The sequence below is a fragment of the Crocodylus porosus genome, unplaced genomic scaffold (assembly GCF_001723895.1).
Source record: "Crocodylus porosus isolate Cpor-Errol unplaced genomic scaffold, CroPor_comp1, whole genome shotgun sequence".
Classification (NCBI taxonomy): Eukaryota; Metazoa; Chordata; order Crocodylia; family Crocodylidae; genus Crocodylus; species Crocodylus porosus.
Window position 1 is genome coordinate 20,734,960 of NW_017728943.1, and position 23,622 is coordinate 20,758,581.

General features: G+C 42.5%; 2 protein-coding genes across 6 annotated transcripts in view; one reads left to right on the plus strand and one right to left on the minus strand.

The window, feature by feature from the left end:
- The window catches only part of CMSS1 (cms1 ribosomal small subunit homolog (yeast)), a 378,236-nt gene that overhangs the window by 340,219 nt on the left and 14,395 nt on the right, over positions 1 to 23,622 (minus strand). The window lies entirely within an intron of this gene.
- FILIP1L (filamin A interacting protein 1 like) overlaps positions 1 to 23,622 on the plus strand; it is a 317,446-nt gene that overhangs the window by 285,500 nt on the left and 8,324 nt on the right. For all 5 annotated transcript variants that reach the window (XR_002103491.1, XM_019548855.1, XM_019548856.1 and 2 more), the window contains one exon: positions 941 to 3,701. Coding sequence is in view for 4 of the 5 variants with exons in the window: in XM_019548855.1 (XP_019404400.1) it covers positions 941 to 3,701 (2,761 nt within the window). In the remaining variant the exon portion in view is untranslated. The remainder of the gene's footprint in view (positions 1 to 940; positions 3,702 to 23,622) is intronic.

Genomic DNA, 23,622 nt, shown 5'->3' on the forward strand with positions numbered 1-23,622 from the left:
CTCAAATCTCCTGTCACAAGTCTTTTGCTTCCCTCCTCTCACCCCAATTAATGACACTAAGCATACTGGTATATTATTCAACCATATACTAGCACTGTATAGAAAAGTTAATGTTTTTCACATACTTGCTTAATGCCTCAGGGATCTTACTTATTGAGGAGAAAATGAAAGAGCTGATGAAAGAGAGAGAAATACTGACCACTTTATTTCTTCCTGACAGAAAAGCAAAGCCAAGAAAAGATCCCATATACTAGAATATTTAGGTTAATTCAGGTTATTACGTAATATAAATGCACAGCCCAAACTTTAGACATGAAATGTCTCCTGCATTTCCTTAAAAAAGTGGATTATACATGTATACTCAAACAATAATTCCAGATTAACCTCTGAGTTAGGAAGAATTTAAGGAAATAACTAAATAACTAAAGCATCATGAAAAAGTGGAGTTTCATCCAAATATATTTTGGTTTTTACTGTGAATTTTGGGTTTAAGACCAGAACTGTGTTTTGCATAACAAGGTGCCCAGGTATGTTGAGGTTCAAAAGAAAAACCTTCCTTGGGATTCACTTGTTTACAGCAAGAATTGACATTTACAGGATAAGTATCCCACTTCCACTCTGGCCTTGCTTACACACAGTTTTGTTTTCTATGAGATATCTGTTGTTCATCTGATTTATATACCACCCTTCCAGAACCTGGCAGAGTCAGATCAGTGCAACCCCCTCGCATCTGCATAATTATACTGACATAAAACACTTTACTGTTGGATTACAAATTTATGTAGATGCTGTAGTAGCCTGTGTGAGCTTCTCCTCTGCACTAGAGTGGGATCGGATTACACTTTGCTCTCCTCTGGTACCCATGATAAAGTAATTCCAATTTTGATTTAAATATCCATTAAACCTGCTACAAAAGTTAGATATTCTCTGTATTTTTCAGACTGAAAAAGCTTCTTGAACAAGAAACGGCTTATCAGGCAAAAAGAGAGAAGGAAAACAACAAGAAGACAGCTAAACTAAAAGAAGAACTAACAAAATTGAAATCATTTGCGTTAATGGTGGTGGATGAACAGCAAAGACTCACTGAACAACTAAACGAACAGAGTCAAAAAATTCAAGAGCTAGCCACCACTGCAGATCAAGCATATGCAAAACTCACCATTGCTGAAGCAAAATTTCAGGAAGAGGAGCAAAAAGTTATCAGGCTGGAGGTTGAATTGCAGGCCCAGAACAACAAGATTTCCCAAGACCAAGAAGCAATGATGGCCAAGCTAACCAATGAAGACAATCAGAATCGCCAGCTTCGGTTGAAGTTAACTGCACTCAGTCGACAAATTGATGAACTAGAAGAGACTAATAAATCTCTGCGAAAAGCAGAGGAAGAATTGCAAGACCTAAGGGATAAAATGAATAAAGGAGAGTGTGGAAATTCTACCCTTATGGCTGAAGTTGAAGAATTACGGAAACGTGTGCTGGAAATGGAAGGTAAAGATGAAGAGCTCATAAAAATGGAAGAGCAGTGCAGAGAGCTTAATAAAAAATTAGAAAAAGAAGCAGCACAGAGCAAGAACCTTAAAGCAGAAGTTGACAAACTCAACAAAAGAATCATGGAACTGGAGAAACTAGAAGATGCTTTCAGCAAGGGGAAACAAGAGTGTTACTTTCTGAAGTGCAATCTAGAAAAAGAAAAAATGTTAACAAAGCAATTGTCCCTTGAACTGGATAGCTTAAAAGCTAGAATGGGAGAGCTTGAAGCCATTGAAAACAAGCTAGAAAAAACAGAAGTCACACTTAAGGATGACCTAACTAAACTGAAAACACTAACAGTGATGTTAGTGGATGAAAGGAAAACAATGAGTGAGAAAATAAAGCAAACCGAAGAAAAGTTACAAGCTGCAAATACTCAGCTTCAGGTGGAGCAAAAGAAAGTTCAGACAGTTACAGAAAAGCTAATTGACGAAAGCAGAAAGGCACTAAAATCAAAATCTGATGCAGAGGAAAAACTGTCTACTGTAACAAAGGAAAGAGATGAACTGAAAAACAAACTGAAAGCAGAGGAAGAGAAAGGAAGTGATCTTGTTTCCAAAGTAAATGTTCTAAGGAAAAGGCTTCAGTCCTTAGAAGCCATTGAAAAAGAGTTTCTGAGAAATAAACTCAAAGAGACTACTAAATCCAGCACATCTTTACAGCAAGAGAACAACAAAATAAGAGAACTTTCCCAAGAAGTTGAGAGGCTGAAACATAAGCTGAAAGAAATGAAAGCCATAGAAGACGATCTCATGAAAACTGAGGATGAATTTGAGTCTCTAGAACGAAGATACATTAATGAACGAGACAAAGCAAAGTTTCTGTCAGAGGAACTAGAGGTTGTAAAAATAGAACTGGCTAGGTATAAACTGGCAGAGAAGGCAGAGTCCAACCAAGAACAGTGGCTTTTCAAAAAGCTTAAAGAAGAAGAAGCTAAGTCGGGTCACCTGTCTCGGGAGGTAGATGCATTAAAAGAGAAAATTCATGAGTATATGGCAACAGAGGACTTAATAGGTCATCTAAGGGGGGATCATACAATCCTGCAAAAGAAACTCACACAACAAGAAAACAAAAACAGGGAGCTGGCAAGAGAAATGGAAAACCTCACAAAAGAATTAGAAAGGTACAGGCGCTTCAGTAAGAGCCTCAGACCTAGTCTCAATGGAAGGAGAATTTCTGACTTGCAGGTTCTCTCTAAAGAAGTCCAGACAGAACCAGCTGACAATGAGCCACCTGATTACAAGAGCCTTATTCCATTAGAACGCGCAGTTATAAACGGGCAATTATATGAAGACAGTGATAATGATGATGAAGACCATAATGAGGAGGAACAAATGATATCTTTTAAATGCAATTCATCCATTGCAAATGCTGTAAACAAAAAATTATGGATCCCATGGATGAAGTCAAAAGAAGGCCAGCCTCAAAATGGAAAAATTCATGCAAAACAAAATGGAAGTTTTGCACAGCCAGGAGATCTAGTTCTAAGTCATATACCTGGACAGCCTCTTCATATAAAGGTTACTCCAGACCACGGACAAAATACAGCGACACTTGAAATAACAAGTCCTACTACAGAAAGTGCTCACTCTTACACTAGTACTGCGGTTATACCCAACTGTGGCACACCAAAACAAAGAATAACTATTATTCAAAATGCCTCCCTAACTCCAATAAAAACAAGAGTGGCAGAAGGCTACATGAGCCCAGAACAAGCTATGTCACCTCTTACTATGGCTGCTTTTGCAAGATCTCAAACACCCGAATCATGCAGCTCAGTAACTCCTGAAAGGACAATGTCCCCCTTGGCTCTGCCAGGCTCTTCCAGTGCTCAGGAACAGATACTTTCAACAGAGCCTTTGGAAATCAGTGCCAAGCATGCTGTTTTTAGAGTATCTCCAGACAGGCAATCATCCTGGCAATTCCAAAGATCTAATAGTACTGGTTCAAGCGTAATAACTACTGAGGATAATAAAATCCACATTCATTTAGGAAGTCCTTATGTTCAAGCTCTTAGTAATTCAGCAAAGTCCAGCAGCCCTTGTACTCCAATGCAGGATAGCAGAACACCAGCACTATCTAATGGAACACCCAGTAAACCTACCAATAAAATCACCAGCAGTATCACTATCACACCAACAGCCACGCCTCTCCCACGACAATCACAAATTACAGTAAGTAATGTCTATAACTGACCCCCGTCCATGCTGACACCCTTACCAGCAACCCATCCTGTTTTTTTCATCCCAGCAAGAATTATTTGGAGTACCCTTTTATTTTGGGAGAGATCTGTGCATGAACTGTACTACAGTATATGGAACTAATGTTACGTTTTGCCTGCTTAGTCATATCAAGTGTGCACTTACTGTATATCTTTTAACTGAAATACTTTAAGTAAAATACTTAGTCTTGCACTTGTATAAATGCATCATTATGTATTTACATTTTTAATAACACACATTAATTTTTACTGCAACTTGCCTCAGTGAAAACATTTCTAAAACAGTAAATAATGGATTATTTTTATTACTGCTTTCAGAATTTTTGTTCTCTCTGTGTGTGTCTTGTATTTGTGCATGTATGACAGAATTTGACCTTAGTCCTTGCAGTGCCTGCTAACTACAGATAAGACCTGTTTTGCTGCCTTTCTTGTATTCCCCAGTATATCCTAGCCCTATTTTTTGGATGATTATTTTTAGATCAAACACACATAAAATTATATGTACAATGCTCATTTGAAACTCAGTCCACAAATTATGTGTTTTAGGGCATGCCAATCCCCACTTTGTTTTGTGTTTTTTTTTTAAATGCCGTCTCCTTGTGTTAAAGCACCGTGTCCTTCCCTTATTATTGAGTTGTATTTTGAATTTGTATCATAGAATTAATATTTTTCCCCCAAAAAACAAGTTCCTAGTCTACATGAAAAACGATTACTGGTTAAAAACATTGTAAAAGTGTTAATGGAGACATTCACATTTTTAAAACTGTCAGCTTGGATTCACAGTATCTTTTTAATATTCAAACTGTGTGGGAGGGGAGACAGGCTGGAACCTAAACAGCAGCCAAGCATTCTTTGTATTGGTGAGTCACCATGAAGTAAAGGCAACAAAAGGTATGCTAGGGCACCCTAAAGTTTCTGAAATAAGGTAAGTGCATTAAAACATGCAAGATCTTTCAGCAATTTGAATGAACAACTCCCTTCACTATTAGTCCAACACTTATTTTACACAAAAATTGGATAAGATACAACAAGACGTAGGCTGTATTAGTCCATATAACATAATAAATAATGACTGTAGAATAGAAATATTGCCCTCAATTTATCTGTCTACTGAGAGCATGAAGCAGTCAATCCTAGCCACCTGAAAATGTTGCATGCAGTAGGACCAGATTCATTTTGAATGATTCATATTATCAGGTCAATTTTTTAAAAATCCGTTTCAATATCTTTCCCTCTTTTCCAATGAGGACCTGTCATTACAAGTCACACTTTTCAAAGGAGCTTTTTAATACAGTTCAATACCCATTTAACTTGTGTACTTAGAAAAAAAATCTTGTTACCTTCACTGCTAATAAAATGTGCATGTAAAGGAAAGGTCTCTACCTAATAAACCATAGAGTTTTATGCCAAATTCACCTGGAGCTGAAAAATCACTTCCTTGCTTACAAAATCTAAACGTAACTAATTTTCAACATACAGTATTTGCAACTCAAGATCATGCCTTACCTCCTGTTCCATTGACATATATGCAAATTCTGCATGTATCCTGTTTACCTCAGCAGATAACTCTAGATGCCTGCACTCTTATAGTACACATTTTACAGTACTGCATATGTCTGAATCTTTAAAAATTCCTACGCTAGTCCTCATAGAATTAGCCTAAAACATTCTTGCTTTGACTTCAGTTTAATGAAAAACAAAATATTCAGCAGATACACAGAAGATGGATAGACCAATACATTACATGTCTTTCAAAAGTTAATTTTAGAGGTGCACTGATATATAGATCCATATCGGATTGGCACTGATACAAGGAAAATTTACATTATGTATGGAGGGATGGGGGTGGGGCAGCTCCTGCCACTGTGCGCCGCCCCAGGGGGGGCATGAGGGACATACACACTCTGGACTTCTGCACAAGGTCAGCGTGGGCTGTGCCAGCCTCTTCCCAGCAGAGGGACTGGGCAGGCAACAGTGGCACTGGGAATGGGGCTACAGGGTGGGCTATGGCAAATTTTGGGGTGGCTATAACCCACTCTGTAGCTCCCATCCCACCTCTGCCGCTGCCCACCCCAAGCACCCCATCCCACCGCTGCTGCCGCCCACCCCAAGCACAGCCCTGCCCCAAGCCCCCTGCCTGCAAAAGGCCAGAACAGACTCTGGCCCCAAGCCTGCTGCAGGCAGCCAGCCCTCACCCTGCACACAAATCCGGGGGCACATGCCCCCCACACCTCCCCTGAGGGGAACAGCCCCCCTACCTGCACCCCCCCAAATTAGTTGCCCACGGCTCCTGCCTCTGCCCCTGCCCATTCCCTCCCTCACCATGGGGGCCTTGATCTGCCCCCTCCAGGCCCTTCCCTCCCCACACACTTACCGGCTTGACACGGCTCTCCAAGCTGTGGGGCTGCATATCAGTATTGGGTTGCTACTGGCTGATATGGCTAGTTAATAATTGGCCATCGGTATCAGCCAAAAAAGTCTTTACTGGTGCATGATTAGTGTATTATATTGCAAGAACTAGATTCAGTCAATTTTAATAAGTGCACTAGATCCCTTGTATAATTGCCCAGTTCTTTTGAACAAAGGCGTTTAGATTTTAATGGTGGTAAGTAAATACAAAACACTAGACCTAAGAAAGTATCAGTAAAAAAAATTAAATACTAAATGCTCTGGTTTTTAGCTCTTGCTCTCTTTTTGTTAATAAACAATTATTTTCCAAAAATGAAAATGTTTATTTAACAAAAGGCAAAGAAAATAGCCATACAATATTACAACTCATAGAAAAGTCAAGTCAACATGCCTATTAATGACACTTTTTGTAACGTTTCCCCCAAAACAAAGTATCTGTTGGTTACAATCCACCCCTTTCTCGTGCTGAGAAGACTATTTTATCTGCAGCTACCACACTGAACTTACTTATTTGCTTCCACAGGATTAAGATCAAACAGTTATCCTAAATGAAGCAAGACTTTCAGAAAGAAAAAGCAATTCACCTTTTTCTGTTCCTGCTACTTAGCAGTATTTAAAAGAGAATGAATTCCAAACATATACACATACAGTGGCATAAGCTACTTTGAATTGCTGTCTTCAATATATAAATCAGCCTTGATTGTGTCACAAAAGAAAAAAAAATGGTCTAGGAATCGAAGCCATTACCCTGCATTTGCTAGGAAATTTTGTGCAATTCACTCTCCTTCCGAAAAGCATGGATAATATTTATGTAACTTACTATGGAGGGTCTGGGTAATGAAAATGGCAAAGAGGAAGTTCAATAATGGTCTATAATTTGCTTTAAGAGGCCTGAATGAAAGTTGCTACAGAAATGTGAACTTATTAAAACAGAACAAATATCAACTTAGCAATATACGGCCATTTTCAGAGAATCTCAAAACATTTTATAAGGGAAAAATATTACTATCCTGATTTTACAGGTGGAGATAATCCCTTTTGTGTTTGCCCAGTATCTAGCTTAATTAGCCCCAAACCTGATACAGCCTCTATGCACTACTACAGTAATACAAATAATAGACAAGTAGTAAGTACAGGCACAGAAAATATTAACCAGGCTCAACCAGATGGACTGGGCCTATAAAACAGATCAAAACTTTCCATGTTCAAAAGCAATGACTATTTGAAAAGAGGGAGGCCAGGCCAGGGGTGGGCATATTATTTGGGCCAGTGGGACACTTAACGAGTTTTGCCGAACTGCTTAGGGCCACGTGCATGCGCGTGCACATGTGCACACATGTGAGCACAGACACAGACACAGCCATGCACACACACATGGATATGAGCTCCCCACAACTCTTCTTGTACCATTTCCCCTGTCCCAAGTTCCTGGCACACACCTGGGTTTGGCAGGAGTCGCTCTAGCTGCATCTATGAGGCCTAAAGTAGAGTGTGGGAATACAATGTGGCACTAGCCCAGCCTGGCTGTGTGCTGCAGACTCAGGAGGGGGGAGGGGGGCGCAGGGAGAAAAGGAGCAGGACCCTATGAGTTATCCGGGCCCAACTGGGCTGGTGCAGTGCTGTGCTCCCCACTTCTCCTTGTACCCCTCTCCTGTCCTGAGCCCCTGGCACACAGCTGGGCTGGGCCAGGCCGGTGCTGTACTGAGTTTCCGCGTGCCACTTCAGGCCATGTGAACACAGCTGAAGCAGCTCGGGCCTGACCTGGCCACATGCTGGGACTCAAGGTGGGGAAGGGGGTGCAGGGAGAAAGGGATCGGGAGCCATGGGTTATCCGGGCCCAGCCAGGCCTGTGCCGTGCTGTGTTCCCCGCTTCTCCCTGCACCCCTTTGCCCCAAGCACGCAGCACACAGCCACACTGTGTTCCTGCGCACCACTTTAGATCATGTAGGCACAGCTGGAGTAGCTCCTGCCTGACTTGGTCACACGCTGGGGACACAGGAGCTGTGCCAGTCAGGCAGAAGCTGCACCCGCCACTCCAGCTGCATCCACATGGCGCAGCCTGAAGTGGTGCACAGGAACAGAGTGTGGTACTGTGTTAATGGCGCCCACACTCCTACCAGTCCCCAGCCTGGCAGGGCCCAGATAACCCACAGCTCCTGGGCCTCCTCCCCCTACACCCGCTTCCCACCAGCAGGGAGAACCATATCTGAGCTTCGACTCTTGCCAGGGACTGAGCTGTCTGGTCTGTGAATGGCTGTAGGGTTGGAGCTGCACGCAGACAGCCTCACTGGGCAGAAGCTTGGCCAGGAGCTCAGTACCCCCTGCTTTGGAGTATATACTGGTGGCTGGGGCAGGGCAGGGAGTGGCTGCCTTGCCACTGGAGCAGCTGCTACATCCAGCTATGGCAAAGGGAAGAGAAAAGGCCAAGAGGCACCGAAAGCCAGGGCAGCCACAGGTCAGCTGCAGTTCTCCATCAGAGGAACAGCTGTGGGCTGGACAGAATTATTTGATGGCCAGATCCAGCCCACGGGCCATATTTTGCCCACTCCAGAGGTAGGGTATTTCTACCAAATATTTAATGGCACAAAACCAATGCACATCTCAGGAGAGTGTGCCTCTGAGAGGAAAACTGAAGACTACATGAATCAGACTCAGGCAACAGAAATACATGCACCTGAAGCACTCCAAATTCTGCCCCAATTCAGAGCACTTCCAATCTGGAGCACTTCAATGCCATGTAGATATGTCACCTCCTCAACTGTAACCTCCCCCCCACCAGAGCATTTCAAAATCGCTGCAACAAGAAGCAGTGGCAGTGCTCTCCAGCAGGGGTGACAGAGAAAATAATTCTTTACATGACTTTCTATCTGTGACGTCTCCTAAGGACAGCTGAGTGCACAAGGAAGTGCTCAGGTGCTGTCTGCCCTGCTCTCCCCACTCATGAGGGAGGGGGAACACAGCACTGTGGGCTACTGGAGGACACAGACACATCCTATTATGATCCACTGGAGGGTACATAATATTTTGGGAAGTACCTCAAAAAAGTACTTCAAAGATGTTGTTCATTTTTTGAGGATCTGAAGAACTTCAGCCACACTACCGTTCTACACTTGCTGTTTGGAGTGCTTCAAGGGCATTTAGAACACATCAAACAGAACATCTATGGACAGGGAGGATAAAAAACAACACTTAAAAAAAAATCAGGTTTTTTTATTTAATTGTGTTACAATGCTTTAAAAATAAACTTATATAAAGATAGTTTTAACTGAAAATATATTAAAGCTCAAAGATATCATCATGGAATAGGGTTTATAACTTCTAATTATATACTAACTTGAGACCGTATATTCATGTAACCTTTTTTTTAGAAGTTGTATAAATCGGTCACAACAGACCATACCAGGAGCCCAATCTTACAGGGATCCCAGAGGCTTCTTTATAGATGAGTAAAGATTAAAGAAAACCATTCTACCCAATGGGTCTCAGTGCTCAGTCTAGAAGATCTCATTAAACATCTCTGTGATACTTATTTTCAATTCTCAAACTGTGGATTTGTGTCTCCAGGGATCATAGGCAGACAACGTTCTTTCAGCAGAGGTAATATCTTTATTAGACCAACTAAATAGTTGGAAAAATTCTTCTCTGCAAACTTTCAGGCACCAATGCTCATCTTCAGGCACAGGGAGAGTTTATTGTCTCCAGAGATAACATCCTTCCTAACAGCAGCATATGACGATGAGAGATAACAGACCTGATTTACCTACCCATTAGCCCTATAGTGTCTCTGCAAGATTGTGTAGAGACAGTTAAACCCTCACCTTTCTCTAAAAATGCAAAAAAGTTTCAAGAAGTTAAATGAATAAAGGATATCAAACAACAAGAATGCAATTTTGGAGAAAACAATGATTAAATCAAGGCTTCCTGACCATCATTATTTAAATCAAATCCACACCGTCTATTGAGGCACATAGTGTCAAAAGTGTTGAAGAAAATGGATTTGTTTTAAAGCAGTTAATCAAATTGAGTGAAGATATTAAAACGGTGAATAATCGCCGTGAATAATCCATTAAACTAAATTTACCCCTTTCTAGTGCTACAAGATATGGAACATTCTCTGAAGCAACAATGGAGTGGATAGATTTGCTGACTCTCCTCGTACTATAACAGGTTTCCTGCTATTGTCACTGTCCCATCTGCTTCCAAATTCCCTTACCTTCTTTTTCTACTCTTAGCTGTGCTATTGCTAAGGAGCTGGAACAAAAAATTAGATTAAGATACAGTACATTAAACTTTTTTCCACTTTGTTAGGTAAAGGTTTATAAAGTGTGGGAGGGGGGCTGGACACAGTTAAAGCCTTTTACTGTGTTTCATTCTGTATGAAGAGCATCTAAGAGATTGTAAAATATTTCATTCTGCTAAATTAGAACAGAAAATTCATATTTTTTTGCTGGATGGCTCCGGCAAGATTTTTGAAGGTAGGACATTCCATTAAATTGAAACCTCATGTGCTGTTCTCCCTCCATGCAATCAGAGAGCAGGGTCCTCTCATTCTTGAAACGGGAAAAAAAAAAGTATCTTGTCTTACTCTGTTTCAGCTTGGGAGACAACAAGAAAACTGCAGCATACCTAACATCTCACAATTCAGGACTTCAAGAGATCTTACTACAGTTCTCCACCAAAAAAAAATAGTATCTGATATTTGGAATGTTAAACAAAAAAAACCCACACACATGCATACCACACGACTGAAGCTATCCTTATACATTATAAGGAAACAAAAAATAGTACAAAAAGGACAAGCTCCTCTGTTTTAATTTACAGCTCACGTTTAAGAAAGAAAAAGCCAGCAACTTCAAGAAAATTAGCAAAGTGTGGTAAAATCTAAAAGGAAAAACAATCAGATGTTGTCTTTGCTAAGAAACAAATTCAAATAATGCCTTTGACCTCTCCTAATAAGATATATGTATATAAATGTCAGGGTCACAAGATATATTTATGACCTTGACTACTTACATACCGCTATAGGTAGGTCAGGTTCACAAATATCCTAATACCTAGCATTTTTTTTAGTACTTGGAACTCTAGTGATTCTCAAGCAGAGTGGTGTAAGGTATGAAGAGATAAGCAGATAAGCTAAGCAAATAAGCAAAGGTGAGGGCATGTCCTGAATGATCCCCTATCCCTAATGCCCAAGCCCTCTGCAAGGAGGTACACACTAATACAGGAATTAGTTTTTGAAACTGGGTTCCACTCAATTCACAAAAGTAATGCAGGGGTGACTTGAGTCTATTGAGGTTGAAAACTACTCTGCTATTCAACTGAACACTTCTAAACCTCAAATACCACCATCAAAAAGCCTGTCAGATGTTGATATGAGCCCTTCACCTCTCAGACCACTCAGCAAGCCCTTTTCTGCACATATTACTGAACTAATCCCTGCTTCTGCTGGATGTAGAGTCAGATCCTCAGAACATAAAGAAGGAAAGTTGATTAGTGAAAGAAAGGAAAACATCTACACGCTAAGCATTCCTACTCTTTAAAGCACACCTTTTTGGCACCTAACTGGACTGTCCCCCCATAGGCATTAAAATCCTGGTTTCCATGAGAAGTACCCTGGATTTTCAATATAGGAGGTAAAAGGAACGGAAGTGAAAGCAATATGAACTTTTGAGTGTGCAGCTTCTTCAAAAGTCAATTTTACTGAGGTGCACAAATATGGAACCAGGAGCCTAACTTTGGGCACTGAGATTTGAAAACCTTTCCCCAGTCATTTAGGAAGGAGGCAGCATTCAAACAGCTTTAAAAACTAAATGCTCATTCACTGAATGAATGGCAGTGCCTTTTCCAAAAACACCCTTTAAGAAGCCAAATAAGGAGCTGAATTAATGAAAAGTAAAAGGAACAGGCAACTAACTAATCCTCCATAGGCCAAGATGAGTAGGCAATACAGTACACAGGGAGAATAAAGCTGTTATGAGAGATATAAGAGTTCTCCATTTATTTTTCCTAAGGCCTGAAAAACCATCCTTTCCTGAACAGAAAAGTAACTGGAAACACGATAGTACAACAGCATGTTCTGATTTAAAATTAAGTTGATGCTATAGGGCTGGGGCATGGAGAAACCATATGCAAGATGACTTTGTCCCTAGGAAACAGATACTGAGGCAAAACAAAAGCTTAGAGCTGCTAACTCTCCAGGCTTAAGCAATGGCTACCAAAACATTATGTTACTAAGAAACAAAAGAGGATCTTAAGGTTTCCACACAGTATGGGTAGGCATGAAGAAACATTTTTAAAACTAAAATCAAGCATCATAAAAGGTAAGCGGTCCAAGAAAAAGGAAGATCTTCAAAATATAATTTAAGTGTGAAATGTTTTAACATAGACAAAATCCTACAGTAGGGGTCGGCAACCCCTTGGCATGTGTGTCAAGTATGGCATGCAAGGCCATTTTGCTCAGCATGCCACGGCCAGCCCTCGTTCTGGGTAGCTGCTGCCAGTGATGGAGCCTGGGCTGCTCCCAGCATGACTTGCAGCATCTCAGCTGCCTGGTGGGAGCAGCCTGGGCTCCCAGCTAGCAGCAGTTACCCAGAGCAGGGGCTGACTGCAGCCAGGAGGCTGCAAAGAGCTGCACTGGGCTCCAGAGCTCCAGCTTCAGCTCCATGCTGGTGGCAACTGCAAGTACACCTCAGAGCTGACAGCAGAGCAGCACAGCCTGGTACAGAGATGATGCCTGGGCTTGGAGCCCAGCACAGCTGTTTGCAGCCTCCCGGCTCTGGGTAGATGCTAGGTAGATGCTGCCACCCGGGAGCCCAGGCTGCTCCCTGCAGGCAGCTACTGACAGTCACAGAACCCAGGCTGGGGGGGCAGGGGCTTTGGGTGAGGGGCAAGGGGCACAAGCAGGGCATCCTGCCATGTACCGCCTGCCCACATTTCGTTTTTCTGGCATGCCAGCACTTCGGCACCTTCCAAGGTGGGCATTGTGGTGCTTTTCGACACTCCGGCCAAAAAACATTGCCTATCCCTGCCCTACAGTTAACAGTCAGTGTTGTCCTAGTGCAGAAAATGCATGAATATTTTAATAGTCTAACATGCTGTGGGTAAATCAGGAGCGCAAAACAACAAGTAACCAAATGATTCACACCAAGTGTGAACATTCTTTAAAAGCTATCTTGCCAGTGTTTCCTTTGAAAGGCAAAAATGCATTCGCTTGGGCTCAGATCCACAAAGCACTTCAGGCTGAATGTACGTGGCTAAATCTATAAGTGTGATCTACCAAACTCACCTGTAACCTCTTGTGTGGCAGCAAGACCTTAGATGCCTCCAGTTTTTTCCCAGTAAAGTTTCCGGGGCAGCTACAGTTCTGCTAGTGTCCAAGTCTAGAGGCGCCACAATTTTAGCAGAGCTTCTCATGTCTAGATCCCACTTGGGCCTAGGAAAAACGCTTTAAAAAAAAGTTATCACAACAATCCTCAACTGACCATAATCTGTATAGAATCATCACTGCTGCCAAGCATCTTATGCAAGGGACAGCCAAACAGATTTAGTCCCAGGGCTTTTCTCCCTTTTTTCTTCCTTAAACAACTGGAGCTGGCCCAGGCAGGGCACCCGTGGGGGGTTGGGGGAGCAAGGGGGGGAGAGGGAGGGGGACCCAGCAGCACCCAGTGAGAACCAGTGCTTTTCTTTAAAGCACCAGGAGCTGGGGTGGATTGGAGCAGCCATGGGGTGGCTAGGGGAGCAAGCAGAGGTCAGGGGGCTGGTATGGTCCCCCGTGGTCACCTCCTCCTTTCCCCAGGACTCCCCCTCCGCCCCTAGTACTTATCAGCTCAGAATCCAGCTGCATCTTCCTGCTGCAGCCACCAGGGACTGTCCGAATCAAAGCGAGCAATCACATGGCAAGCAAAATGGTCTTGCATGCCATACTCAGCATGCATGCCTGGGGTTGCCAACCCCTACTGTAGGGTTTTGTCCATGTTAAAACATTTCACACTTAAATTATATTTTCTGAAGTTCTGGAGAGCATTGACTCAATTAGGACCTTTAAATTGGTCCCCCGATTCAATTCAGATTCAAAGATTCGACCACCGAATTGGGCCAAATCTCCTCCAAACTGAATCACCGCCCAAAGCTTCACACAGCCCTAAAAAAATATGACTTCTTAGTGCTCACCCTAAAAAAAGAAAGACATAAAAAGTTTTTGCTAAGGGTCTTGAAAGGCACTCAAGGTAGCTGGCTCCCTCAGCTCTGCTTGATTTTTTGTTCCTCAGTTCACCATTATCAAAGAAGTGTATTAGAACTTGCCTCTTCCTAATCAGTGCTCAGATATCGTGGTATAAAACTTGATAGAAGGTACAATAGATAGAAGGTTCCATGCCACACTCATGTAGTTGACACCATTGCTTAAAAAAATGCCGTGTGAAGAAATCTGTTCTACTTGCAATATAGATTTGTCTTCTGAAGTTTGTTTGTGAAATCAATAGCACTATGCTAGACCCATTACAAAACATTTCATGAAACAGAAATGCCCTCAGAGCATCTTATGTATTGTAAAGCAAAATGAGTAAAAAGTTATTAAAATTTAGCATTTTCTTACCTCTCCTCCTCCAAGTTTAGAACAGAAGTTATTCTAATCATTAAAAATGGCAGAATACCAGTACTTTTCTCCACAGCAGAAACCATCCACTCAATGCAAAATTACAATGCAAGGCTGGTTCAGTGAACCAACTGGCTCAACGCCCATAATGCTTTTTAATATGATAATAGTGGGTCATTCACATTGTATAGCTAAGGAACGGTTGGAGCTTAGAATTGCAGAATCATAGAAAATTAGGGTTGGAAGGGACCTCAGGAGGTCATCTAGTCCAACCCCCTGTTCAAGACTAGACAATCCCTAACTAGATCATCCCAGCCAAAGCTCTGTCTAGCCAAGTCTTAAAAAATTCCAAGGATGGAACTTCCACCACCTCTCTAGGTAACCTATTCCAGTGTTTTACTACCCTCCTAGTAAGAAAATTCTTCCTAATGTCTAAACGAAAGTTCCATTGCTGCAACTTCACACAGCTGCTCCTTGTTCTGTCATTTGACACCACTGAGAACTATCTAGCTCCATCCTCTTTCAAACCCCCTTCAGGTAGTTGAAGACTGCAATTAAATCCCCTCTCAGTCTCCTCTTCTCTAGACTAAATAAGCCAAGTTCCTTCAGCCTCTCCTCAGAAGTCATGTGCCTCGAGCCCCCAAACCATTTTTGTTGCCTTTCTCTAGAACTGAACACAGTACTCCAGATGTGGCCTCACCAGTGCTAAATAGAGGGGAATAATCACTTTCCTTAACCAGCTGGCAGGCAACACTTCTACCAATGCAGCCCAGTATGCTGTTAGCCTTCTTTGCAACAAGGGCACATTGCTGAGCACCAGCTTTTGAGAAGTTTAAAACTGAACCATAAAAATGTGCTCCAGTCTAAAATTTGTCACGCAGGGCTGAATACACAAAAAAACCATTTTTTCCTAAAGTCTGGCATAAAATTCAAAATCAATCTGCCTTTTTTTAATGGCACTCTTAGAATTTTAAAATATTCTCAAAGAGTTTCTGAAATAGTACTGTATATTTTTTCAGAAGTAGTCATATCTTGTTTGAAACGGTTATTACTACTTTCCTATGTCACTTCCAATTGAAAACATACATATAAATAAAACGTAATAGAAATAAATAATTAACCCCATCTTACAAATGCAAAAACAGGCTGAGAGAGTTTTCTTTTTTGCAATGTTCTGCTGACAAGCCTATGCTTGCTACAGTTTTGAAAAGACCACCTAATAGCCAACAAAGCTCTGCCAGCAAAAGTTCCCACATAGATGCAACTTCAGCTACTTAGAGAAACTGGAATACCTCTAGCAACAGAAAAAAACTCTTCTTCCAACAGAGCTGTGTCCACACCAAAAGAAGCAGCAGCCATAGTGGTAAAGCAACAGGGGCCTCATACTGTAAACATGAGCAGAAAGCAAAGTAATGGCAAATCTAGATTCTCAAATGTTTTGTGTGTTTGTAAGTGGATCCTAAACCACTGCAAGATGACAGGTTTCCAAACGGTCCTCAAACCAATTTCTTAAAAAAAAAAAAATGCTTTTAATTTTTTCAAACACAATAGCCAGTGTCCATGAACATATCCTTTAACCAGAGCACATGGCTAAATCTACTCTTGGCAGACTGGGACAGTCGACCCAGAATGGAACAAATTTCTAAATAACAGTGGTTTAGCCTCCACATACTGAACAATAAAATATATACATGAATATATTAGATTTGTCATAGATTTCTACTTTCTCATTAACTCAGCATAATTTGGTTGTCTGCACTCTAGACTGGTTTTTGCTTATACACAATTATACCTGGCTGATGCCTTGCTGGTGGTGGATGCACACATGCAATGAGCCAGGCCAGGCTCTGTGGACCGCAGTGCAGACTGCTGGCTGCCTGCCACAACTGGTCGAGGACCTTGGTGCAAACTGCCTGCAGCCTCCCCACCTGCTGTTGCAGGCAGCCCTCCCCACACCCCCTTCTTCCCCACTCCCTGGCATGTTCAAAGACAGGGCTTCCTGCCCACTTGCCAGTTTTGTTGGGTTTTTTTTGCAGTGAGCCTGCCATTTTTCACGGAGCCCACCCTATTTCACACTGTCCACAAAAATCACATAATTGAGAATTTGTTAGGTCTTTACATACGCCTCTTCAGAAGTAGTATTGTGAAACAAAAAACCGTTTTTCTTATATGAACTAGTAAAAACGGACTCAAGAGAAGTTACTGAACACTACTGGAGTTAATTTCAGAACTCAGTCGAGAACATCTGAAAACACTCCATGGACAGGCTCTAGCTACCTCAGATGAGCCACTTTCCCACCAAATGCTTTGCATTCACACATGCTGCTCTCTCCTCAACTGTTTGTACAACCTTCTCAGCAGTTCCTGCAAACACTTCTGTCCCATCAGATTTCCTCCTCTTACTTGAAAAACTTCCTTTTTTCTCTGAGACTACATTTCTCCCTACCTTCTGTCCTTAGGTCTTTGACTAAAAGCTTTCTTATACTTAAAATGTATATCTCGGCTATAACTTGGCGCAGTTTCTCTATTATCTTATAACTATGCCTAACATTTTGAAAAACAGGTGAAATGAAGCAGTGAAATATTGTAAATTAAATGAGGAGCTGTTCTCTGTCCACATATTATGAATCAATATAATGAGCAATGTAATCTCTAAAATACTACAAGATATCACTAGTTTTCACGTTTTATTTAGTCATGCAAAGGGACAAATACATTTAAAAGTTAGTTGGGATGCTTTCACTTCTCTAACATAATTCTAATGGAGTGAAAAGCTAAAAAGCAAACAGCTAAGATCGAAAAGCCATATTTCTGTTTCTCTACCTACCAGCAATATTTGTATTTTCATGATTTAGCAATTTCAAAATATTTGGCTTCAAAACACTATAGAAAACATTTAACAAACTATCAGGCGTTGTTTTTTTTTCTATTTGGAAGAAACTAAAAGAAAAACTAGGGTATACCAACTTATATTCCAGACACTGTGTGACAACCCAAAATTCTACCGACTTGCACAGACCTCATCAATAAGCTCCAAGCCTTCTTGTCAAAATTTTCCACTTGGATGCTAGAAGAGTTGCTGCATTAACTCGGATCTAAACAAGAGGCCGCCTTTTTCAAACGTAGTGAGTGCCCTCAGTTTGAAAACTTCAAAGAGAAGCTACTGGTGCCTGGTAACTCATAAGTCAGATCACTTTGTTCACCTGAAACACAGATCTAGATGGCCAACTTTACACACCAAAGTTGGACATTCTTGGCTTTAGAAAGTTGAATTGCATTTGCAAAGATAAAGAGGATATTAGCTAACCTGAAACTAAGAGTTAAACAATTGTAACCCAGCAACTATGCAAGGACCAAATACTGCCACTGTCACCCAAAATACTGCCAAAGAATAGTGTTTAGGATGACTGTTACAGAATACTACAGTGCTTTTATAGAAAATAGTCATGAATCATGAAACAACAGAGCAACTGAAAAACCTTCAGTCTGACTTTGAATTCAGAATGAAAACAAGATGGGCTCAGTGAAACAAGCAGAGGGAACTAGAGGGCCCTCGGACAGTTAGGGAGGTTGGAGAGAAGAACTATTCAGCCAAAAACCTACTCTTTAAAACTTTAAAGAGAATGCTGTTTCCAGCCTCATATTGCCAACCTCATTTATAATTAACTCTCACCTGAATAAGGGTAGCTGACAGAGCTTTCAATGAACTCAGAAAGCACAGGAAGAAATGTTTTAACACAGCCTTAAAAGCATTTGCCACATTTCTTCTTGGCAACCTCACGTTTGTCTTTTCTAAACCTGGCCCACATGCAATCACACTCAATGATCTGAGAACAAACTGAAGTCTACCAAAATGTATATATACATGTAAAGAACTTTGGATTTTTGCATTACAAGGCTATAATGAGCATCCTATTTAAACAAAAATTGAGAGATGGCTCCCTCTAGTGTTCAGAGCTCATTTTTTCAAGTGCTGAAAGAGATCCTGATTTAACATTATCTTTTCCAGATGCAGTTCACAATGGATACTGAAACATAAATAAGGCAACCTAACCATGAACAATGCATGCTCACTTCTGTCCCTTAAAATAAAAAAAAGGAATGTCTATAGAGCCCTGAAACAGAAAACACACAAATACATGATCTGCTGTATTCCACAGAAAAATCATATTGGAGATTTAGGGCTAAAGAGATGAGTCTTTGAAGAGTTCAAACAAATAGCTAGAACTACTTTTTAAATCTCCTTATGGCCTAGAAGTATACATGGAAGAACGGAGAGAAAGAATGAATGCTTATGAGTTACAAGAGAAGACACATTTTCCAATATATTAAAGTACATGAAGGCCTGATTTAAAAGGATATGTTAGCATTGATACTCCTTACCAAAGGAATGAGAACAATAAAATGCAAACTGTACAAGGGAAGTAAAGCCAAGCATTGACTGCCTGACATTAAGAAAGAACATTCTCCTCTACCGCCATCCCCATGCATGTTATTCCATACTTGTCCCTTGTGGGGTTCCCTAAACCTTCCCCGGTGCATGTCATGTTGTCCACCATCAGAAAGAGGACACTGGGCTAGATGTGCCACTGGTCCAGTCTTGCAAAGGAATTCTCACATAAAATGTTTCCCTTCCAATTCGTTTTTCAGGTAACGGGCACCTATTCTGAAACAGGATTTAAAACACAGAAAATTGAAGCCTATTATCAAACTGCATTTGCACTGCTCCCCAGACTCTAACAATCAGTTTAAAGCATTCATTTCTATAACTGCTGACGTTAATGGACAAAACCATAACCTCACCAAATACTGTATGCAAGGTGATAAACCTCAGGAGGAATAATCAAACACACAAATACAAAATACACACTGAAATACCAATACAGCTGGCCAGATAGCAGCACTACAGAGAAGGATCTGAGAGTCTTGGTAGATCATGGACCCAGTGTGAGTCTGTAATTTGGTGTAGGTGTACAAAAAGCGAATGCAGTTTTGGGATCATTAGGTACAAGGCCCAAGAGGTGACAGTGCCTCTCCACTCAGCACTGGTTAGGCTTCATCTGAAGTACTGTGTGCAATTTTGGGCTACACATTTTAAAAAGAACATGGAGAAGTTCAAGAGGGTCCAGAGGTGAGCAACAAAGATAAAAAGGGTTAGGAAGGCAAATCATATGAGGCTAGATTGAAGGAAAGAGGCATGTCCAGCTTTAAGAGTGTTGAGCTGGCAGCAGGGCAGCCACCAGGTGTAGGCCAGCCCTGATGAGGCAGTCACATGGCCTCAAGAGGGTTGTATGATTGGAAGAGGGGGATAAGCAGTCTCCATATTAACTCAGACCCTCAGTGCTGAGCTAGCAGTCTCCTGCTGGCAGTTGGGAGAACACCACCCTGCTGAGTGGCTGTTCAGAACATCCTGGGATGTAAAGGCAGGAGCCTCCTGGTCCTAGGTACAACTGAAAATTACACCCTGCTGAGGAAGGATGGCCTGGTGGGACTGCCTGTGGTGGGCTAGCTCCCCAGAAATGCCAGGCCAGTTGCCTCCCCAGTAAAAGGCAAGTTGGGGCACCTTATAACCCCAGCCACCAACAACTTAGTGGGTGGTAGAGCAGGTAGTGGGGCCAGGCATGTCTTTGGACACCTGAGGCCATGAGGTGCAAGACCCTGAGGCCCCAGCATAGGGGCCGAGTGTTGGCCTCAGTGAGGGAGTGCAGCAAGAAAATGGGCTGCGTAGAGTAGGCCTGCAAAGGAGGCCTGAAGGGCTACACAGTAGTGGGTACAGAGCAGGGTTGCAGGGGGCAACCTGAAAGACTGCACTAGAGTAGTTCAGGGAGTGACCCCCAGTGATGGGGAGTAAATTGCTACCTCAGTGAGCAAGGGGAAGGAGTAGCCCCAGCAAAGGAATGGAAGAGTTGGACCCCAGTGAGTCCTCAGATAAGGCAAGGCTGAGTTTTGGGTCAGAGGAAGACCCCAGTAAGCCCTCAAACATTGTGAGGCTGAGTGTGGGTCATAAGTTAAGAACTTCAGCTCTGCACAGGAGCTGGGGGAGTTGTAGTGGGTAGCTTGGAACATAGTGTGGTTGCACAGTGATGGCAAGCTCCAAGGGGGAGTGAGAGTCCTGGGTGAAACCCTGGAGCACAGGTCACGGTGTGAAGCGCTGCAATATGAAAGCCATATGCAAGGCTTGGGACACGGTATAGGGAAGGTGAGAGCCATGTGTAACACCCTAGGCATCAGGGCATTAAATGGGTAGCCTCCCATATTGTATATTGTTTATTACAAGTCGTGGCAGGTGAGATACAGTGGACTGCCCTAGGCAGAGGAGCAGGCCAATATAGTGATCAGCCGCTGGACTGCCCATCACAACACTTAAGAAGGGATACTGAAGGGCTGCCATAAAGAAGGGAAACACCCTTTCTCTCTTGCTGCACACAGTAGGGCATGGACCAGTGGCCTGAAGTTGCAGTAAAGTAAGTTTAGTTTGGACATCAGGAAAATCTTCTTTACTTTTAGAATAGTGAGGCAGTGGAGTAGATGCCTAGGGAGGGTTTTAAGCCTTCCTCAGAGGCACTGGGTGTTGGCTACAGCTAAGGCTGGGGATGCTGACTGGAGTGTGCCAATCAATGGTCCTGCTGCAACCAAAGCTGGAGGTTCCTGGCTAGATGGCCCCTCTGCTCAGGGTCAGACCAATAGCTATATTTGGGGTCAGGAAGGAATTTTACCCCATGGTCAGACTGGTACAGACTGTGGGGGGTTTGCCTTTATAACAGGCTGCACCTAAGGGGCCTCAGTTGGCTCAAGCAATCCACAATAATGAAGGGAAGCGAACTGGCTGACCAAAAATAGAGGCAGGAAGAGGAAGTGAGGGAAGGAGGACCTGGAGAGGTATGTGATGGTCATGTGGAGAGTGAGGATTCCTCAAATGAAGATTTTGGAGTGAGAACTAACCAGTGCCCATGGGTGTTCATTCTGGATTGTTTTATGTTTTCCACTGAGCTCTGTGGTGCAGATTCAACTAGGGCTTTGAAACTTATGTTGCTGGACCCAGAGAGGGACTGTGTAGCTGGGACCAAGGTAAAGGCTGGATTATTTTGAATTACTTAGTTTCATCTGAGCCCTGTGGAACAGAAGAACCATGGGCATTATGGCCTGTACTGCTGAGCCCAGAGAGAGACTGTGTCACTGGGACCAAATTATAGGAGTGGGTTAAAGGGTTGATTTGTGCCTAGGGGGAGCTAGGCTAACAGACCCCATTACAGCCTTCCTCTATAGCAGTGGGCATGGCCCTCTTCCTTGGATCTATGGAGTACATATTTTTAATCTTTACAGCAGTAGGACATTGGCCACTGTGGTCCCCCTGCTTTACCTGTGGCAGATTAGGTTCTTATGTTTTGTGTTGTGTCAGGGTTCACTGTGGTTTGGCTAGGAGGTTAGACAATGATTTTATATAGAATGGTTTGGACAGGGGTGATCCTGCCTCAGGCAGGGTGCTGGACTAACCTCTTAAGGTCTCTTCCAGCCCAACTTTTATGATTCTATAACTGAAATCAAAACAGCTGAAGTAGTGTTATGTGCCAAATTTATAAATGGTCTCTCTGCTTTCATTACACATAGCAAATTATGACTCTATTTAAAATCTAAATATAAGCATGGCTTCATTTCCCCTGAATTATCCAATCTAAACATAATATGTAACGGGCATTTTTGGAAATGGATTAAGTCTCACTTAGGTGGCATCTGGGAATTGTCTAGTTTCTATGGCTCTATAGACAGCAGTAATGAGAACCGTGATTAAAAAAAAAACAACCCACAAGCAGTCTCCTGATTATGGGAGGCAAATCAATTGGTACTTGAAGGACGAATGAGCCTACATAATCTCATCACTCAGAACAGGGTGCAGAAAAAGGAAGTCAGGCAGACAAGTAGCTGCAGTAAGGAATCCACAGAGCAGGGAGCTCTACCACCTCAGGAATAGTTCTTACAGGTTGTCAGAAAGGAGACTGAAAAGGTGAGCAAACTCTTCATCTTCTCAGAAAAGAATTACAGTAGAGAAGGACACTGCGGGCAAAGGAGAGTGGGTGTGCATTTGCAGAAAGACCATTATCAATGACCTCACTGACTTCACTTCATTCACTTAAGAGCAGTTATCTTGCTGAAGGCACAAAAACCACCATATGGCTACTTTCTAAACATTGAGATTTTCCCAAAAAGGGACCCAAAACACCACCTAAACATACCATTACCCATACCCTACAATGCAGCCAAGGACACAACCACAGAATCACATAGAAGTAGGGCTGGAAGGAACCTCCAGCCAGAGGCACAATCTTCCCTGTCCAAACCCTCCTATATAATCTAAACTCTACATAAAACTACCAAAATGGAACTCAGAACCATCAACCTTGACACAACATGGACCTAACACCCTAGCTTGCCACAGATAAAACAGGGGAATCATTGCAGCCAATGACCAACTTTTATGAAATGTTAATATAGGCTCAAGAAATCCTGGGTAGAGGACCATGCCACTCACCCCCGCCCCGCCCCCCCCCACAGAGGAAAGAAAAACCCTCCACAGTCTATACCAATCTGACCATGGGGTACAATTCCTTCATGACCCCAAATACAGTGATTGGTCTGAGCAGAGAGGTAATACTCTGTAACCAGAAACTTCTGGCTTTGGTCCCAACAGGAGCACTGGGACACCCTAGTCAAAGTTGCTAGCCTTGGCTGTAGCCAACAGTCAATGCCTCTGAGAAAGTTTAAGAATACTATGACACACGTCCAGTTCTGGGCACCGCACTTCAAGAGGGATGTGGACAGCATGGAGAGGGTCCAGAGGAGGGCCACTTGCATGATCAGGGGGCAGCAGGGCAGG